General features: G+C 34.4%; 2 protein-coding genes and 1 long non-coding RNA gene across 5 annotated transcripts; 1 reads left to right on the top strand and 2 right to left on the bottom strand.

The window, feature by feature from the left end:
• Positions 1–515: 515 nt before the first annotated feature.
• LOC107921010 (uncharacterized) lies at positions 516–6,390 on the bottom strand. The gene is made up of 2 exons (XR_001690895.2): positions 5,988–6,390; positions 516–5,478 (listed from the first exon to the last, which is right to left on the bottom strand). It is a non-coding gene; the product is annotated as an uncharacterized lncRNA (long non-coding RNA).
• A 7,130-nt stretch (positions 6,391–13,520) lies between these two features.
• On the top strand, positions 13,521–16,172 carry LOC107922552 (deSI-like protein At4g17486). The gene is made up of 4 exons (XM_016852634.2): positions 13,521–13,909; positions 14,845–15,098; positions 15,321–15,608; positions 15,715–16,172. The coding sequence occupies exons 2-4, from the start codon at positions 14,891–14,893 to the stop codon at positions 15,933–15,935; spliced, it is 717 nt and encodes a 238-aa protein (XP_016708123.1). The 5' UTR covers positions 13,521–13,909; positions 14,845–14,890; the 3' UTR covers positions 15,936–16,172.
• Positions 16,173–16,616: 444 nt separating this feature from the next.
• On the bottom strand, positions 16,617–20,191 carry LOC107920970 (lysophospholipid acyltransferase LPEAT1). Of its 3 annotated transcripts, none has more exons than XM_016850806.2 (9): positions 19,506–20,190; positions 19,250–19,366; positions 19,081–19,118; positions 18,589–18,653; positions 18,436–18,504; positions 18,130–18,263; positions 17,519–17,659; positions 16,996–17,142; positions 16,617–16,809 (listed from the first exon to the last, which is right to left on the bottom strand). In XM_016850806.2, the coding sequence occupies exons 1-8, from the start codon at positions 20,010–20,012 to the stop codon at positions 17,035–17,037; spliced, it is 1,179 nt and encodes a 392-aa protein (XP_016706295.1). In that variant the 5' UTR covers positions 20,013–20,190; the 3' UTR covers positions 16,617–16,809; positions 16,996–17,034. The 3 variants fall into 3 exon arrangements, with proteins under 3 accessions (XP_016706295.1, XP_016706296.1, XP_016706297.1); XM_016850807.2 differs by having other exon boundaries at positions 17,079–17,142; XM_016850808.2 differs by lacking the exons at positions 16,617–16,809; positions 16,996–17,142 and having other exon boundaries at positions 17,518–17,659; positions 18,085–18,263; positions 19,506–20,191.
• Positions 20,192–21,198: the final 1,007 nt, after the last annotated feature.

The raw sequence follows: 21,198 nt of genomic DNA, 5'->3' as shown, positions 1-21,198 counted from the left end.
TCTAAAAACTTGATTAATAGTATACCAAATATTTTTCCTAAATATAAATATGTATATTTAATAATATTAAAATTATAATATTTGAAATTAATATTTTAATATTTTTAAAAATTAAAATTAAAATTATATTATAAATATAATAATATTTGAATTTATTCAAATTAATTTTTATATAAAAATCATAAAGAAATGGTTTCTAAAAATAATTTAATACTATTTAAAAGAGTAATTCGTTTTTCTAAAAAAAAAAATTAGCTTGTTTTTCTGTGATCAAAACATTTTCTAAAAAACAAACAAGAAAAAAAGTATAAAATATTTTCCATAAATCATTTTTCTTCTAACCGACACACCCTAAAAAAATTAATATATATACATATAATTGTGGAAAATTAAATTAATGGATAAAGTATACATTTCATTAAAATTAACATATAATTTAGAATTTATCCTTGTAATATATTAATATAATAATGATTTTTAAAAAATTATTGATGTCATGCTATATGAATCAGGCATTTAAGCGGATTCGGCTCCAACAAATCTATAAAAATATATAAAAGCTATCCCAAGCAATTAAATTTTAAGGTAGGCTAATTAAACTCAACTATTATCAACATATTTAAAAATAAACAAAACTAATGGATTAAAGCTATTCTGCTCTAGTGGCACGAGTTTGTATGCTCTTGTAGCATTTTGTTTCTTTTTTTGTTGACTTTTTGTTTAAGCATTCATGGAGGATGTTTTGGCAGATCTGCATTTGGAGGATGAGGAGGCTAGTGAGAATGAAGGCTGGCAGGTGGACCAGGAGACGGTTGAAGGGAAGATTGTCTACTATCTTACTTTTGTCGGTTGTTTTCTTACGGCAAGTGCTATCAATTTTCAATCCATGAGATCAACTTTGGGTAATCTCTGACACCCCCTCGGAGAGGTTACGATTACTGATCTAGGGGAGAAGAGATTTCTCTTTAATTTCTACTACGAAGTTGACATTGAATGGGTGATTAGTTGTGCCCCTTGGACTTTTAACAATCATTTGTTGATTTTACAAATTTAAAATAGGAGGATGAACCGTTAAGTGTCCCATTATTTCATGCGGTTTTTTAGGTTCAAATACATGATCTCCCTAAGGGTATGCATTTTGAATCGGTGGCCAAGCAATTTGGCAATTTTATTGGGACCTTCTTGGACTATGACGAGAAAGGTATGGCCGCGGGTCTGAAAAATTATATACGAATTCGTGTGGAAATCGATATCAGGAAATTGATAAAACGACGGAAAAAAACTCATTATTGGCAATGGTAATGAGCATTTTGTCTCTTTTAAGTACGAGAAACTCACGACATTTTGCTTTTTATGTGGCAAGCTTGGTCATGGGGAAAGCTTTTGCCCTATCCGGATTATCCATGGGAAGGAGTTGCCATTGGGCTAGGATATATCCCTAAAAGTTACATTGTGTATGGCTGTAACAAGTGGCAATATCTGGCTACGTGATACGAGCGGGAATTGGGGAGTCAATTTTGGAAACAATGTAAAAGGGAAGGGGCAGATATTAAGGGATAATTCTATCCTAAATTTCATGAGAATGATGGGTGCAAACCTAGGCATTAATCTGGTCAGCAAATCAAACTTGGATTTGGAAGGAAATCTGGCCGATATGGTGGATATGGATTCTTTAGAAAAGGAAAGGCCCATCTTGTCTACTGATGGAAAAAAGCGGCCCGAAATTAGTTATGTTTCGCAAGTTTCTTACCAACGAAACCTTAGGGGAGCAGTCTAATGTTCACCATAGCAATCAATCGGCTAAACCTGCAAGGCAGGTCAACCAGGATCAATGAAAATCTTAAGTTGGAACGTCTGTGGGATGTCCGTGTGCTGGGGAACCCACGATCAATTCGATAGATTTGGCATATGCTGAAAGATTTACCATTCCAATTTATGTTTTCAATAGAGACTAAAGTAGACAGTAGTAGGATGGAGAGTATTAGAAGAAGCGCGGGATTTCTTTATGATATTGATGTTCAAGCATCTGGTTCTCATGGTAAGCTTTCATTGGGTTAGAAGCATGATTATGATGTTTCTTTGCAAAGTATGTCCTCTTCCCATATCGATGTTAAAATTACTGAACGTGATACAAGAATTTCCTGACGTCTGATAAGGTTTTATGGAGCTCCGGATAGTCGAAAGAGGAGGGAGTCCTGGAAACTTTTAAAATTGTTGAGCCAAAGTAACAATCTTCCTTAGGTGGTTTTAGGGGACTTCAATGAAATCTTATTCAGTTATGAGAAGTAATGAGGTCGCTTAAGGGATGATCACCAAATGAGGGATTTTTGCCAAACATTGGATAAGTGACAGTTAAGGAATTTGGGATATTTTGGTAGATGTTTCACCTGGGAGAGGGGTAATTTTGCTTCAAATAATATAAAGGAATGAGAGGATAGAGGGGTGGCCAAAAATGTATGGTATGACTTATTTCCAAATCATCCACTTTCACATTTGGAACATTCATTTTCTGATCATTGTCTCATAATGTTAGAGACGAATGTTGTGGCAAATACTGCTCGGAGAAGGCCTCACGTTTTTAAATTCGAAGCGGAGTGAATTTTGGATGACTCTTGCGATGCCAAGGTGAGGAAACTTTGGAGTGATTATGCGAATCTCCAAGTTTTGGATTATCTAGAGAAGGTTGGAGATGGTTTGAGTCTTTGGGCTAAAACGATAAAAAGGGACAAAAGGAAGGTGAAAAATAGACTACTCAAGGTGGGTTTGGATGGGCGATTGGGTGCGGTGTGGTGCGTTTAGCTTACTTTTTGTCTCACGCTACAGTATCGCTACAGTATCTAATCTCACCGCCACCGCTATTTTTAAACTAACCGCAGGTAAACTCACCGCCCATCTAAACTCACCCTCAATCATCTTAAGGTTTTAGGAGAGAAAACTACAATAGATGATATCATTTCCGAAATCATTGAAACCAAATTGAATCTCAATCTTGAGATGGACAAAGAGGAAATGTATTGGGAGCAAAGAGCTTGATTAAACTGGCTTAATTATGGAGATCGCAACACGAAGTTTTTTCACAATTCTGCCTCTTTTCGTCATCGTACTAGCCGGGTTATTGGACTTGTAAGCAGAGATGGAGTAGTAACGTCTAATAATAATAAAATGATGACTATAACTACTGATTATTTTGCTAATATCTTCACTAGTAAATGCGGTAAAGATTCTAATAGAGTGCATTCGGGTGTTCATCAGTGCATTACTGAAAGAATGAATGAGATGCTCACAGCTGACTTTGGGGGAGAAGAGGTGGAAGCAGCCTTGAAAGAAATAGGCCCAACTAAAGCACCGGGTAGAGATGGTTTCCCAGCTCTATTCTTTCAACAGTTCTAGCCACTGGTAGGGAGTAATGTTATAAACTATTGCTTGAAGGTGCTTCATCGTGAAATTTCATTAAACGAGGTAAACCACACTCACATCGTTCTTATTCATAAGGTTTCTATGCCAAATGCAATGTCTATGTTCTGTCCCATCAGTCTATGTTTTTTTCTTCACAAGATTATATCCAAAGTGCTTGCTAATAAACTAAAATGAGTTATTGATCATTGTATTGATAAGGTTCAGGGGGATTTTATTTTGGGGAGATTGATTTTAGATAATATATTAGCAGCTTATAAGATATTGCATGCCTTTAAAAAATGTCGATAAGGGAATAAAGGAAGTTTCGCACTAAAGCTCAACATGAGCAAAGCATATGATAGAGTTGAATGGAATTTCCTTAAAGGTACGATGTTGAACATGGGTTTCAATATTGAATGGGTTTCATTAATTATGTATTGTGTTACCTCTGTTTCTTATTCGGTAGTGCTTAACGAGGATGTGAGTGATCCGTTTACCCTTAATAGGGGCATCCGCCAAGGTGATCCTTTGAGCCATTTACCTTTTCTTACTACGTACTGAAGGTTTTGCTGCTTTATTACACAAAGCAAAAGAGGAGGGCAGGTTGATGGGGGTGAAAGTTTGCATGCGTGGTCCTTCAATCACTCACTTATTATTTGTTGATGACAATATGATTTTTGGCGAAGCTTCTGATGAAGGATGCCAGATTGTCCAATCTCTTCTTCAAAGATATGAGAGATGTTCTAAATTGCAGATATTTTTCAATTCTAATGTCCTAAATAATACTTATTGTCAGATTACAAGCCAAATAGTAGTTAAACAGGTTTTCAATCCAAAAAGTTACTTGGAACTTTCTATTATGGTTAAAAGAAGGAAGAATGTTACCTTCCAACATTTGAAAGACCGATTAAAAGAAAAGATAAGTCATTGGAGTGTTCGAATGTTATCACGGGGAGGCAAGGAGATTTTTATTAAATCAGTTTTGCAGGAACTTTCAACATACTTGATGTCTTGTTCCCTTCTCCTTAAGTTCCTTTGTAATGAACTTGAGGGGATTATAAGCAGGTTTTGGTGGCAAAAGGAACATAACCAAAAAGGAATTTTGTGGTGCAAATGGAAAGATCTTTGTGCTTTGAAGGAGGAGGGTGGTTTGAGTTCTCGTGACTTCTCCAAGTTCAATATCGTATTGTTGGCAAAATAAGGATGGAGACTTATGACCAAGCCAGATTCTTCTCTTGCATGTTGGGAACCAAATATTACCCATATTTGAACTTTTTGAATGCTAATTTAGGCTCACCTCCTTCCTATGTGTGGCGGAGTATTTGGGTGACAATAGGACTTTTAGAGAAAGGAATTGGTTGGTAGGTTAGTACAGGCAGTTCCATATCTATTTAAAATGATTGTTGGTTTCCTTATTCGGAGGGTTGTCATATACGAGACTTAGTTGTTAAAGATTTAGTTAATACTATGTCCAATCTCATCAATACGAATACTAGAAAGTGGAATGAAGAGTTAATTACCAGTATTTTCTGCCTACAGGAAGCTTCTACCATACTTTGTATTCCTCTGTCTTGTGATGCTGGAGAAGATACGCTTGTTTGGTTGGAGGAGAACATTGGCGACTATTCCGTTCCTAGTGGCTATCGGCTCCTTCTTCACTCCTAACAAACTAAGCCCTATCCTACGGAATACATGGAATTTTACAAGCGATTCTGGAAAATACAAGTGCCAGCTAAAATTAAAATTACAACCTGGTGCATCCTTAACAATTATATCCCTACTAATACTAATCTATTTACAAAAACAGTGGCCCAGACTCTTATTTGCTTGAGGTGCAACACTGAAGTGGAAACTAATGTTCATGCTATGATGGGCTACCACGCTATAAAGAATATCTAGGTAAGTTTGGGATTTACTGACACTATTAATGGTGTAACAGATAACCTTTGGGATTGGTTCACAAAAAATACTAAATGGCGAGCAACCAGTTACTTGTCGTCTTATCCTGATCACTGTATGGGCAATATGGTTCAACCATAACAAACAGGTGATGGAGGGGAAACACCTCTCTTCACAAGATATCTGCACAAAAATCAGTAGGTTAGTTAGGGAATTGAACCATCTTGATAGAATGTTACATGGATTTTGGAGGGGATATCAGGATAGGTGGTTCTCCATCAGAGCCCCATGTTAAGCTTAATTTTGACGCTACTTACAAAGGGAATACTAAAAGGTCTTACTCAAGGTTTGTTATTCATAACTCAAATGGACAGATCATAGGTAGTGGCGTCATTCAGAATAAAAATGTATCTGACGCTTTCTCAGCAGAAGCCCTCTCATGCCTACAGGGCTTATCTTTTGCGAAAGAAATGGGATTTAACTTTGTGATGGTGGAAGGAGACTCTCGATCCACGATTACCAAGATCAACCAAGAGAAGGAAGATGGGTCTAGAATCGAGGCCTACATCAAAGATATCAAAAATTTGACTCAGGTTTTTATATCTATTAAGTTCAACTATATCCCAAGAATGGCGAACAACGTTGTTCACCGCCTGGCTCGAGAAGGATTACAGATGAATGAAGAAACTTACTGGGTGGAAGATATTCATGATAGTGTGCGATCAGTGGTAGAGGAAGATCGGCGCCGGATCAACCCTGGTTAGGTCATCCTCGCGCGAACGCTACTCCGGTGGCCGTCTTTTGTTGGGATTGAACGGCCTTTTGCTGCTTATTATTCTTGGTGCTTTAACGCCTCTTCTTTTTTTTTTTTTTTTTTTTGAAATATAACTTTTGTCGATAGTTGATTTTCTTTAGAAATTACCCATTGTTTTTGCTTTTTTCTAGGTTGTTTTCTCAGTTTGATTGGGTGGGTTTCTTTTTATTTTAATAAAAGTATGGATAATTACACTAAAGAAAAGGTTTAAGGTAGGCTAATTTTCTACCAAGTAAGCAATGCTATTAGAATTTCGTATAACGGTAATTTTGGCAATCTAAAAATATTTGAGATGTTTTTTCTGGGTAAATTATTTACATAGTCATCTAACTATAAAAAACTTCATTTTAGGCATCCAAAATAAAAAAAGTTTACAATTTAAGCATCCACATTACATAATTCAATTATTTTGGTCACTTACATTAAAATCACAAACAGTAATCTAATGTGACTGTTAAAAGAAAACTGATATAATAACAAATTTAACTCTCAACTTTTACCTATTATATCGGTTACCAATTTAATCATAATTTTAAAAAATTTACCCTCAAAATTTACAAATGTTCTCAATTTGATTCTAATTTTAAAAAATTCAAAAAAAATGTAAAAACATATAAATATTTTTAAATATATATAATGATAAAATTTAAAATTAAATAAATATATTTAAAAAACATAATAATAAATATAATATTAATATTAAAAATATATAATTATATAAAAATAAAATAAAATCCTTCACTACCGTCCTTCTCCCTCTTGCAACAATAGAGAGAGAAGGATGAAGGTTTCAATGAAATTGAAAGAATTGGGTGGAATCAGTTCAATATAAAATCTGTGACTTTTTAAAGAAAAATTAATCAGATCGGTGGAAGGATGAATTGATTAGATTTTTTTTTTGGTTTAACTCACTTTTAAATATTAAAACGAATAAATTAATAAAATTTAAAATTATATTGCAAATTAGAAATTTTATATTTACAAGGAGAATAACTAAAGCATAATTGAAATATTCGTTTTTGTTAAAATAAATAAATAAATAAATATCCAATTTTAGCAAAATTTCGAATTTTAACTGATTTTATTTATATTGTTGATATTTCAAATTATTTTAACTATTTCGATTATATGAGATTAAATTACCAAAAAAATGTCATTTTTTTTTCAAAATTAACGAAATAGGTTCATTTTTGGAATATTTATGGGTATAGACCAATATAAGGAAAACTGTAACACCCCTAACTCGAGTCCGTCACCGGATTAGAGTGACGAGGCATTACAGATCAAAACCCAACTCAATTTTTTTTTTTATAAATTATACTAACTCAACCACGAAATTTCATTTCATATATATATATACATATATATAAACACATAACCAATTAAAATCAAACATGCATCATAAATCAAATTACATATACTAACCATGTCTCAAAATTTCAACCATATCATTATCATTTACCTAATCAAAATTTATTATCATTCAAATTCTTAAAACATTTCCAAACATATATGATTATATATCAAAATCCAAGCATATATCCAAACATTTATTTGTACACATATTTCATTTTAAGTTACTAACTATACTACATATTACAACATAGGTGGTCTACCCTATTTGGACAATTATTATACATCAATTTGAACAGCATTTATATACCAAACTAGATAGCATTTTCACACCAAAATTTGGACAGCATATATACAAAATTTGGACTGCATTTATACATCAAAATTTGACAGCATATACATAAATAATTGGATTGTATTTGTACATCAAAATTTGACAGCATATACATATATAATTGGACTCCATTTATACATCAAAATTTGACAGCATACACATATATAATTGGACTGCATCTGTACATCAAAATTTGACAGCATACACATATATAATTGAACTCCATTTATACATCAAAATTTGATAGCATATACATTCATTTACTCTATCAATAAGCCAAACGTAATTAATCACCAACATTTACAAGCATACTTCAATTTATAAATCATCCCTTATAATCACTTAACTACTAAATCCAACCAAATCATATATATTTCATATATAATACATAACCTAGACACTTAACTTAACATTACTTATCTTAATGAATATAACAACTTAATTACTTCAACCACATAATTACCGAAACACTTAAATGAAATCACCATGCACATATATATACATTACCATATAAATACTAACCATAAAATACTAATCCATGATTAAAGTATGCTTAAACCATAATTCAACCCAAAACCGAACAGAAACAAGGAAATTAAGCCATTTTCGCATGGCTTAATATTACATAATCTAAATTCAAGCATTTCAGCTACGCTATACATGCCATAAGATCGAATTCAAAATTTACAAAATACCGAGAAGAGTCGATAGTGTGATAATCTTCTCTGACGATCCCCGAGCTCGTAACCAACTTCCAAAATCTATAAAACGAAGAGCAACATACACACAGTAAGCTATTTAAGCTTAGTAAGTCATAAGCAAACATTATTCATTTTAACATTAATATTAAACCAACCAAATCAAATATAAATAAACATTTAACTTTAATAGCTTAATGCACAAATACTCCAATTATTGTATACTTATCAAAATATAATTTAAAAACTACAATAATAAGCCAAACTACCAATCACTTATAAGCACAAACATGCTCACATATTGTTCATATATCAAATAACTTTGTATCATCAATTCAATATACAACTTACCTTAATTTTATAGCATGATATAAATACATACCTGAACACTATTGTTGTTCCGATTTCAGATTCGGTCTTCACTTAACATTTCCCGTTGAACCGTTCGGAATTAAAAAGGATACACGGATAATTAAAAAGCTAGTACAATGCCAACGTCCCAGACGTGGTCTTACATGTAATCACATACCGATGCAACTGTCCCAGACAGGGTCTTACATGAAAACACAAGTCGATGCTGACGTCCCAGACGTGGTCTTACATGAAAACACATATCGGAGTCCTATGTCATGACATAAGTATCCTATCTATTCCTAGGGTTCGTACGGGGCTTTTAGGCGTTGATTATCGATCGAATCGAACTCGAAAGAAAATTCCTATCTTAATAATCATTTTCGGCCAAAACATATAACAAATAAATAATTTAATTTATCAATTATCATTTATATATTCTTGAATTTAACAACATTTAAATGCTTATCGACTTACCTCGGATGTCGTCGACTGCTAAATCGGCTACTCAACCACTTTTGTCTTTCCCGATCCAAATTTGATTTCTTTAATTCTTGATCTAAAAATATTCAAATTAAGCTTATTTAAACACCATTCTATTCAATTTACCCTAAAAACACATGAATGGGAAAATTACAATTTTGCCCCTAAAATTTCACACTTTTTACAATTTAATCTTTTTTGCTCAAAACACAAAATACACAAATTTTGACTACACTCCTTAAGGCCCGAATATTCCTAGTGTCTATACAAGCTCATGCATTTCATTTATTTCACATTATAGTCCTTCAAAAATTTATTTTCTCAATTTAGCCCTAATTACTCAAATTCACCAAAAATTCAAAGACAAAACATGTTAATCTAACAATTATATTTCATATTTCACCAACTAACATCATGAAACTCAAACATTCATCAATGGCACATTTCAAAATCATCAACAATTCACAAAATTAAGACATGAGTTTTGAAGTATTCAAAGCAACGATCTCAAAAAAGTAAAAATTATAAAAAACAAAAACAAAATTCATACCTCAATCAAGCTTGCAAGTGCCGAATATATTAAAGCTTTTAAACAATCTTCTTTGTTCTTAGTTTCGGCCAAAAGATGGAGAAATAATGCTTTAATTTTAATATATTAAACATACACTAACATTAATAATTAGTTTACTTTATTAACCTTTATATAAATATATATATACATATATATATAAGGTTATACTTGTACTTTGCCACCCACTAACTATATTTTGGCCTTATTACATCATAAATCCTCCATTTAATAAAGACAAGAACAATTTGGTACCTTTAGATTTAACCCCTAAATTTTCATTTTACGCTATTAAGTCATTTTCTTTAATTAATCTCTCAAACGACAAAATTAAAACACGAAAATTTCACACAATTAAATTCACACATCATAAACACACAAAATAATATTAAAATATTTGTTTCTAATTCGAATTTGTAGTCCCAAAACCACTATTCTGATTAGGATCAAAATTGGGCTGTTACAAAAACGTTTTCAGCTGGAAGCGCTTTCTACATGTCACCAGTAAAACGCTTCTAACTAGAAGCTTTTTTCCCCCAATGGATACTTTTCCAACGACTATTTTAAATAAAAAATAAAAAACTATAACCCCCCACCCTTACTCATTTCTCACAAAATTCTCTCAAAAATCTAAATTATATTTTCAATTAGATTTTTTATTAACATTTTCTGAAAATATTTTTTTAAAAAAATTAATGTGTTATATATAGTTAGCAATGGTCGGTTCTCTAATCCGTCATGATGACAAACACATTTTCGTCATTCAATTGCAAATGGTAAGAATAATTTTTAATAAATTTCAAATTTGTTTATTTTTTTATTTCATTGTTATTTATTAACTTAATTTTTTGTATTTTTTTACGTAAATAGGCAAAAGATCGAATTTTACAATGCCATATTTGTAATCTACCCTGTCCTCCATCATCGTTGATTGAACCATACTTGAAGGAAGTCAGTTTTTGGCACGTGGCCTTTGTAGGCTGGGGGTGTAAATTGGACCCGAAACTCGTAAGCGCATTGGTGGAGAGGTGGAGACGCACACATTCCATCTTCTATGCGACGGTTGTACTATCACTCTAGAGGACGTGTATTTACAATTGGGGCTACTCATGGTTGGGTCGATAATCACTGGGTCTGTTCAGACCGATGATTGGCGAGGCGTATGTGGTGAACTTTTAGGTTTAGTTTCGGAGACAATTTACGGAGGTCGGATCAAAATGGCTTGGTTATGAAAAGCTTTCATGGTGCTGGATGAGGATTCAAAATGAAGTTGAAAGAGAACGACACACTCGGGCTTACATCCTTTAGATCATCGAGGGTATCCTGATGCCAGACGGGTCAAAACACTCGTCGATTCTAGAGGAGCAGACAAACTCAGTTGGGGGTTTGTCGTGTTGGCGACATTGTACCAGGATATGTGTCGAGCAACACAACCAGGGAAAATCAAAACTAGTGGTTGCATTTTACTACTGCAATCATGGGTGCAGTACCGATATCTATTTTGACATCCTCGAGCGAACTACCCATATACGTTCCCACTCGTAACAAGGTAAAATTCTATAGATATTTTAATAATAAAATTGATTTAAATAAATATTATTATGCTAACAAGTTATTTAAATAAGTGGAATCATGGGCCGAGTCACGTGAGATTACCTATTGAGCTTCAAGATATACGACTTCTATTAGACCAATGATCGAAAGCGGAGGTATATATTTATTTAAATTTGAACAATATAATATTAACGTAGTCGATTTCACATTTAGTAGTATATATATAACTAATGTTTTTATCACATTAATATAGTTTGAATGGATACCATATGAGGATTTGGCAATTCGAGAAGTCATCCTTGAGGAATTCTTTGTGAATCCTAACATCTGGCACGTGAAGGTTCCATTGGTAGTGTATGCTACCGTCGAGATGCACAAGACCGATAAAGTGTTGCAGAAGTTTAGATTTCGACAATCGATTCCCGTGGCACCTCAAAACCTTGATGGTTTGCATCCTATTGACTTGCGATGGTCGGATGAGAATTGATCAGTATTCCACTCCCAACATATAAACATGTGAAATAATCGGTATGATTTCTTACCTACTCGCAAACCTATTATCGTTCTGGAGTTATCATGCGATCCAGAGTACATGTCATGGTTTAGGATCCATGGCAAGCCATATTCTGTACAAATAAGAGTTGAGCCATCAACATCCCCATACGAGTAGGCCACGACGCCCCCTTTTAAATCTTAAGGTTGGCGAGGTAGGTCCATCATTAGCGCCCACACAAGAACCGATGCTGACAGTCACAAAATTGATGCCTACACCACCCACCGGTTAGTATGTACCATCTTATTCTAGTGCGTATTCTAACCCTATTATTTTCACACAAGCACCATATATTGCACCACATTTTTTGCTTCTAGTCCTATGTCAGGTTGGAGTGTAATACATCTGTCCCCAATGTATTACACACCTATGCCATCGGCACCTTCGACGACAACGATGTCGTTGTTGATGTATAGGATGTCTATGTTCCAGGCACTGACGGAGAGGCCACTTGTTATCCTATTGATGTATGGGACTCAACATAGTTATGCTCATTAGCCGTTTGTAACGCAAACACCTCCGAGATCTTTGTTCTACCAAGCTGGGTCATCTTCCCAACCACCTATTCCTAGACCGGAGAATGCACGATGACAATTGAGAATGCAAAGATTGCAATCGATCGAAGGCGAAGAAGAGAAGCTATCGAGACCACAACCCCAACGACCACAACCCCGTTTGGAGGCTAAACCAAGAAGGAATCCAACGCGCAATCGTCGACCACCCCGATGTGGCACAGATTTTAACCGGCATCTGGACTGATTAATTTTATTGTTGTATCGAACGTTTATATTTTTTCAATGATTCTTATTATTATGATTTTAGAGTAATTTTGTCATCATTTAACCACATTAAAGTTGATATTTGTTATCATTTCACAAAATTGAAGTTGTAATTTGTTACTATTTCATAAAATGAAAGTTGATATTTGTTATCATTTCACAGAACTGCGCGTTTACATATTACAATGGAATTGATATTTATTTTCTAGTTTGCATCTTCTTCGGTTGGTTTGATATGTCTCAAATATTCATGTTATCAAGTATTCGACTCGATGTTGGTCGACCTTTTCGTTTGCGATGGGATAATCTATCGGGTAACAACTTAAACGGAGCGCTTGATACAGGCGACCACATACGATTGGTGTAAATACAAATATTTTAAATATCGAATTCAATAATTAGAATTATTATGTTAAAAAATTTAATTAATTTAAATTTTAAAACCCTAAACCCTAAACCTTAAACTCTAACACACTAAAAACCCCAAAAATGACATGGAAAAAAAGACTTCCAACTAGAAGCATTTTTCCTAAACGGGTCTATACGTGTAAATATTCCAAAAATTGGCTTAATTTAAAAAAATCAAATACGAGTCAGTTGAACGTCTAATTTAACAACATACATCCCAATACTGTATGGGGTAAATAAAAAGAATATTTAGAAAAATAAAAAGAATATTTAGAAAAATAAAAAGAAAACAGTAATAAATGCGAAAGAAAGCGTGGAAGCGAATGAGGAGCGGAGTGAAAAATGTAAAACAGAAAAATAAAAGAGGTTAAGAGAAGGGGAGAGAGAGAAAGAGAGAGAGAGGGGGGGAAGGGGAGAGAGAAAGAGAGAGAGAAACAAAAGAAAGCTTATGGCTTTTGAAATTCTCTTTCCCCATCTTCTTCGTTAAGGCATCGGGCTTTCCAGTTTCGAAGACGGGGGAGTGGGGGCTTTTGCCTTTTGCCTTTTGCCTTTTCATTAAAGGTTTCATCTTTTTATTCTTCTTCGTTCGTCTGGTGTTTTCTCCGTTCGTCGCAATACAGGATCACGAAGCCTTTTTCCCTTCAATGCCAACTGAGCTTCGGTTCTGGAGTGGTGGCTTGCTTTACGTTTCACGCTGAATGGCCTTCTTCTGTCAACCTGTACCTTCTCTTTTTCCCTCATTTTCTTCTATTTAACGTTGTAAATCTTGTCTCTCTCTGATATCTTACCTTGTTTCATTTATTGTTTCTTTTCCCCATCTCGGTATTAACAGTTTTCAGTAGATCTGAAGTGATTCTTTTCTTCTTATGGTATTTATTATTTTTTCTTTTCATGGACTGCCAATCAAGATTGCACCCTTTCCCCCATTTATTAAAGAATTTTTAAATGTTCTGAGTAGTAATGGAAATCTATATCCATCTGGTAATGGATTTGGAAAATGCATGGCTTGATGGTTCAATTTGCTGCTAAAAATCTCTGGGTTTTCCCCTCCTTGTTAAAATTCGCTTTTATGTTAAGTTTGTGTCATTCTGTATTGGGTTCCCCCCTCCTTCATGGCTATGGGAGTTGATTTGTTGATATCTTTGGGAGATATGAAGTTTCATATACAATGCAGGGTTAATTAGCTAGCATTGGTATAAAATTAACAAAAATCCTTGATAAAAGATGGTTTTTAGGGTAAAAGTATTATGGAGGCCTCTGAACTAGGAACTAATAAATGGGTAAATTAGTCTCTATACATTAGATCAAAGAGCAAACTCGTCTTTCTGTTACAAATTTCACAAGGCACTGGTTATTCTGTCAACAAGCCAGTTTTTAAGAGAAAGGATTAATTTCTTCTTTAATCAAACGTATAGGGATTAATTTGCACATTTTTTTAGTAAAAGGAGGCAAAATGTGATCTGACTCTACAAGGGCTTCCATGATATTTTTACCAGTTTTTAGTGCAATCTTTGAATATATGAGCAGTCATTTTCTATTAGAGATTTGTTTACAGTATTCATCTTTCTCTTGTTTTTTCCTCTTTGAGGATTATGAATTAGCTTATTTCTTCCTTTAAGACAAATAGCTAATGTTTGCTATTTTTTTACCACAGGTTGTATAGGCATTGATCAAGGTCTGTTCTTATCATTTAAGAAAAAATGGAATTTGAATCGAAGAAGAAATGGAAATCAGTGTTGCCACGTCTTTTCAAAAACAAATCAGCTTCTCGTTGTTTTTTCCCGAAGGTGAAGCCAGCTACTTTCAGCCCGAGTTGTACTCCAGTATATCTCAATGTATATGACCTAACACCCATGAATGGCTATATTTACTGGGCGGGCCTTGGTATCTTTCATTCCGGTGTCGAAGGTTGGTTTATATCATTTTTTACTCTGTGATTTTGCTCCTTTGCTCGGTTGGTGTCTTTCATTATAGCATTTTACAATAGCAGTTGTCGAATTCAAATGCGGAGCAATGAAGTTAAACTAAATATGCAAGATATGGACTTGAGAATTTTGTTTTTGCTAACTGGTATTGAGTCTTTAAGTCTTAGCTTTTCTGATAGCCCAACCTAACCTACGTGCTTTATAGTTTATGGTGTGGAATATGCATTTGGAGCTCATGACTACCCAACAAGTGGTGTTTTCGAGGTTGAACCACGACAGTGCCCGGGATTCAAGTTTAAGAAATCAATATTCATTGGAACCACATCATTGGACCCACACCAAGTAAGGGATTTTGTGGAGCGCTACTCGGAAAGGTACAATGGTGATACGTATCACTTGATAGTCAAGAACTGCAACCATTTCTGTGATGATATTTGTCAGAAGCTGACGGGGAAACGCATTCCTAGATGGGTAAATCGACTGGCAAGAATAGGTACACAATTACATTCCCGACTTGCAAGATACATGAGGTGTTTATTCTCATGTTGCATTTTGGTACGGATCTCAAACAACCTGAAACTTGTGCTTTTGTGTGTCAGGTTCAATGTGCAACTGCATTCTTCCAGAAGGCCTTAAAACTTCAGTTGTTCGGCATGATCCAAATTATGAACCGCAAGATAGTGAGAAGAAGAGATTGAGATCTCCCTTTAGTTGCCTAGCTTCAGTGTCGAAGCAGCAGAAGACTTCACATGAATCACCTTCAAGAGGCTGCTTGCCACCATCGTCGAATTCGAATAATTCAAACAATGTTTTACATTGAAAGGAAAGGTGGGGTTTTCTTTTCGTTGGCATTTTGAGTGCATCCCAAGCAACCTCCAAAGAAAAAAAAAAGGAAAAGAAAGGCATTAATGTTTGAAGATTTCTTTTGGTGTTGTGTTCTTGTTCCTTTAGGATGTTGTCTTGTTTATAACACAACACCAATGTGCTTTTTAGGTCCTTATTTGGAGATGTTGATTTATTCCTTTCTGAAAAAGCCTAATAAATGCAAGTTTCTAAATTAATGTATTTTATTTTATTTTTTATTCCTTAACTCAAACTAATATTGTTTAGTTAAGTTTTTCTAGAGATATTGAATACTGAAATTTATGAGATAAAAAAGATAATGATACTAAAATGTATGTGTATTTACAAATAAATAATAATAATAAATGAAGTATACGAATATCATAGTTTTACTTAAATTTGTGTTGATTTTTTCCAGATGATGTCAATTGTAAATTACTAAATCAACATTATATCATGATTTATATTTTTTAGTAAAACAATTAAGTTAACTTTTTTTTTTTTTTGAAAGAAAGAAACTTCATCAACATCAATGACAATAAAAGGAGAAAGAATTTATTATACGATATTTGAGTTCTAGTTGCCACTAGATTTTCAAACAAACCAAAAAAAACAAAAGGAAAAATTAAAGATTTTGAAATCCTGAAAATTACATTAATACCACTAAAAAATGGAATTAGCATTTCAGGGGCAATTGCCCACCACTACATTCCCAACCGATGATAATAAAATAAAAATCTGTCTTTATATACGCTTAACCTGAATTTGTTTTTTTTAATATATAAAAAAATAAATAGAATAAAAAAAATGACTATAGATGGAGACTCCAAATTAGCTTTGACCAAGTAGACCTGCAGGAACAAAAAAGAGACGGTTCAGATTTACAAAAGCAGTAGTCAACTTGGACTACAAATAGATAGTTATACCACAAAACCAATAAATAAAAATAGCCCCTAGGGATGGCCCCACTTTTCATGAATAAAGAAGTTGAGAATAGAATTGCAATGGCGTTGTGAGTGCAAACTAAGAAACTCAACTGTGAATAGATAACATGTGGGAGCAAGGCCAAGAAATTATCAATCGTTTTTCTGATGCAAAACACTAGGCAGTCTATTATTACCATTCAGAGCAGCAAGATATATCCGCTTCTCAGCCAACCCGATATCCGAAACTATCAAATCTCCCTGCACCCAAAACAAAGTCATACTCCCATTAACATCATTACTTTTGTTTTTTCCCTTCGAACTATCAAATCTTGACATGCATAAGGACATGGGTACGGGAAACACATGCAAGCGAGCTCAAGTGAACATAGCATGAAAGACAATTCAAGTAACAATGTCATATGATGGCCATTTAAACCCGTGTTTCAGAATTCTATTACAACCATAATATAGCCTCTGAAAATGGTCAATAGAGTTGTATTTCATCTTAACTGGTTAACATAGATTACTGCCTTGAAAGGCCCTAGTTTAGCTTCTATGTTAACCATGGAGAGTAATGTAAGAGACCGTACCTAAGAGCCAAAATTTTAAGAGAAAGTTGATAGCATATACAAACCTCAGCAGCCATCAATTTTCGGACATTATTAGCATATAGTTTCGGATTATCCTTCTCTTGCTGCGATGGGTGGTAGATAGGTAACCGTGTTACCTCTAGGTTATTTACAAATTGACACAGAAGAAAAACCACATGACGCACCTACAAAGAGCAGCAGGAAAAGAATGTCATAATACAAATATAGTTCTCATAAAATTACTTCGAATTAAGTTCAATTTTTTCTTGCACGGAAAAACATAATAATATATATATTTTCCAGATAATTATCCATCTTCTTAACATTTGAGTAGTTTCTTCTGAAACTTGTTCCATAAACCAGGAAAGGCTACAGGAACAAACATTGGTTGCAGCAGTTTTATCAGATTTTATACAAATGCACTAAACAAATAACAAATCATCATCAGATTATTCGTGTAACAGACAAAACTGAGCATCACTGCAACTATAACGCACGTAAGACCACCAAATAACTAAGAGAAGTAAACCAAAATTTCTCATATGCATTAACATTTTGATATCCAGTAATCAGTTACAGGAATTAAGAATTGAATAAAACGATTTATTACCAAAAAATTACGAAGCCAATGTAAATTTGCTTAAGAGATACGCACCCCAGATATTGACTCCCAAGCTGGACTAAATCTTCGGTATGAATACCTTAAAATAACAGGCATTACAGGTGCTCCGGCCAAAAAAGCACCAGTTTTGAATGGGAGGAGGAAATCCCCGTTTGTTGTTGTTCCTTCTGTTTTCATGAAGAATATAAATCAAATTTTACTAGTTACGGATAGGCAGGTGCTTAGGATGCTAGGAAATATCAGCTACAGACGTACATACACACCCATACAGTCGTTCATGCACCATAAATTAAACCATGTCATAAATTTATATAGTGGTCGGGAAGATGATTAACTAACCTGGAAAGAGCAGCATCATTGGAGCCAATTCATTTTGATGTGCATTACGAACTCTGTCAGTCACAATGCCTGAAAGAGAGACCAGTTAGGCATTGTACCTTTGATCAATAGTAAAGTGGCCAAGAACATGCTTGACGTTGCAAGTTTTTCTACCTGCAACACCCTTGAAGTCTGATGATTTTGACTCTCGCTGAACAAAGACACAACCAAGACATTTGCTGTAAGAAATAAGCCAAATGTCATTCACCGCTCCAACTCAAACCAATTTATTTGTACAAGGAACGCAACATACAACATAGAGGAAATATAGTTATGGTGGGACAGAAAACAAAAGAAACATATAGCCATCAAGTAAAAATAACAGTAATAATGGATCCACAAATACTCTTACCAAAACTGAATATTTCTATTCTGATATAAACAGTTTGCTCGCTAGACAGACATTACTACAATATACCATACGAAGCTCATAGATTAAGAGCTTACAGTGAAATAAATTGCAAAACAATTACCACAACTATATCAAGCTTTGAAAGGGAAAAAAGAAAAGAACATACCAATTTGATAAGAAACAAAAGAATCAATAATGGCACATTGTTTTGCACCAAATCGCAGGAGAACTTTAGGAGGATAAAATGAACTCACCCGATGAGACCAACCAAGGGAAGTTTACTCACTGATTTCTTCAGCAATAAAATCCAAGCGTTTCAATTGAAAAAAATCATACAAGAAATAAGTCAGTTAAACCAGAAAAAACATACCATTTATACATAATCAATAATCAAAACTAGAAAAGCGGCTAAAGTTGAGAGACCTTGGCAACAAAACTTGGGAAGGAAGAGGACATGTGATATAAGACATCTAAATATGACAAGTGATTAGATACGATTGCCCCAGGCCTTACTCGCTCTTCTGATTGTTTTTTGGTACTCTGTAGAAAAATTAAAACCAAGAAATTGAAAACTCAGGACAATGTTGATCATGCAATTACTTTCTATGTTAACGTGCATTAACTAAAGCTGGCAAATTGGACTAGCATGTAAACAATGCTGAATAAGTGACAAGGGTACCTCAGTTTTTGAGTTGTCTTGTGTATTTGCTGAATCCTTATGAGTCTCATTAATCCAATAAAATCCTACCATAAAAAGCAGCAACCTAGAGAGATACCGGCCCGACTGGAGAATCACAGCTCGCCTACATCCACCCAAGTGTGCGTAATCTTCCTGCTCTTCCTCCAGATTCGGGGCCGAGCATAGCGTAAAAATTTTACAAATCAAGTAATACAGGACCAAAATAGACATTACCAAAAGGAGACGTAGAGGGAGAAGCGTGACGAGGGCGATCCCCAGCAGGAGTTTCTCTTTCAATGGGAGCTTTCCGCATCCCAGGGAACCGTACACGTCATTGCGGACAAAGGCGGCGAATTTCTTCTCGAGCTCCTGGATATCTTCTGCGGCGGATGATGCGGTGGATTTAAGGAGGGGGCGGTCGTCTTTGGCGGAGGCATCGTCGTCGTTGGGGTCGGGCTGTTGGGTCTTGGCGGGTTTAGAATTAAGATCCTTGAGTTCGGATCCCATGTTGGTTCTACAAACCTAATGATTTCCTAAATATTAAATGATTTTTATATATGGAAAGGATTGGTTAGATGTGGGAAAACCGCCATGGATTCTTCTGCAAACTTGATCTTTGGCCACCACGTCTCTCGTGAAGGCCAGGTTTATTACTGGGAAAATCAATCAAATGCGCAAACAAAATTGAAAAAGGAATAATATATAATTTCTAATTTTTTATTTTTTATTTTTTATTTTTTATTTTTTATTTTTTATTTTTTATTTTTTTGAAAGAAAATTATTATTTATTAGTATATGATAAAATATGCAGCGAACAGCAGCCGTTTGATGGAACGCCGATGGTGTTGACCGTTCGATTTGATTCCAATAATAGTGGGACTGCCTTCTAGGCTTCTATTCTACGGTTAGTCTAGATAAATACTTACACAGTCCTGACACTTTCGACACGTGTCCTTAATTGATGGGCCGTTCTACCACTGGTTCGCCGTTACAATTCGCCTTTCGTTTTTTTGCACCAGCCACAGCTACGTGAGAAGCTTGCGGTCCGTTTCTACATTGATATATTACATTTATAATCTATCTTTTGTTTTTGTTTTTTTTCACATCCTCGAATGAGAATATGTCATTGCCATAAATCAGGGTCTTGTTTTTCCACAAGACGGATGATGTTTTCTCCATCAATACTTTCTGCAATACCCTATTAGCGAGGCACAACCGGATTGCAGACAAGCCTTTTAATCAAGCTCTTCCTATTCTGTCTGATCTAGATTCTCAGGATTTTTCTTGGTAATGACCTTTTTCAGGCCGATATGAACTAGAATTGCCATCATTCGAACTTGTCACAGATTAAAATTTGTGACACCATTGAACTTCCTAATGTCAAACCTTGTTGCCACCATCTTTGAACTGATTGATCTACGAAAATTGAACTAGCTTTGATACCACTTTTTAGGTATCGACCTGATTAAGCAACGAACAAGTAAAAATAGCAGAAGAAATTGAGAAATTGAACATAGAAATTTAATGTGGAAAAACCCCTCCAAGAGGATAAAAAATCATGGGTAAAAATAATTTCACTATAATAACAAAAGAAGGAAGAGTACAAAAGATGTAGATAAAAACTAAACCCCGAAACCCAAAATCAAAGAACCCGCAAAACGTAAACACAAAATTCTCCAAAAGTGTTATGATT

Source organism: Gossypium hirsutum, chromosome D01, assembly GCF_007990345.1.
Source record: "Gossypium hirsutum isolate 1008001.06 chromosome D01, Gossypium_hirsutum_v2.1, whole genome shotgun sequence".
Lineage (NCBI taxonomy): Eukaryota > Viridiplantae > Streptophyta > Magnoliopsida > Malvales > Malvaceae > Gossypium > Gossypium hirsutum.
Note: the sequence above shows the minus strand (reverse complement) of the source record. Positions and strands in the feature narration are given on the sequence as shown.

Bases quoted from the DNA above. Each gene is read 5' to 3' on its own strand.
- LOC107920970 (XM_016850806.2), bottom strand. From the start codon at position 20,012: ATGGGATCCGAACTCAAGGATCTTAATTCTAAACCCGCCAAGACCCAA. The intron at 19,367-19,505 runs GTACCCTTGTCA...ATTTTTCTACAG, and splicing joins AAGACAACTCAAAAACTGAG to AGTACCAAAAAACAATCAGA. The intron at 17,143-17,518 runs GTTTGTATATGC...TTTTGGGTGCAG, and splicing joins GAAAATTGATGGCTGCTGAG to GGAGATTTGATAGTTTCGGA.
- LOC107922552 (XM_016852634.2), top strand. From the start codon at position 14,891: ATGGAATTTGAATCGAAGAAGAAATGGAAATCAGTGTTGCCACGTCTT. The intron at 15,099-15,320 runs GTTGGTTTATAT...CGTGCTTTATAG, and splicing joins CTTTCATTCCGGTGTCGAAG to TTTATGGTGTGGAATATGCA. The intron at 15,609-15,714 runs GTACACAATTAC...TTTGTGTGTCAG, and splicing joins AAATCGACTGGCAAGAATAG to GTTCAATGTGCAACTGCATT.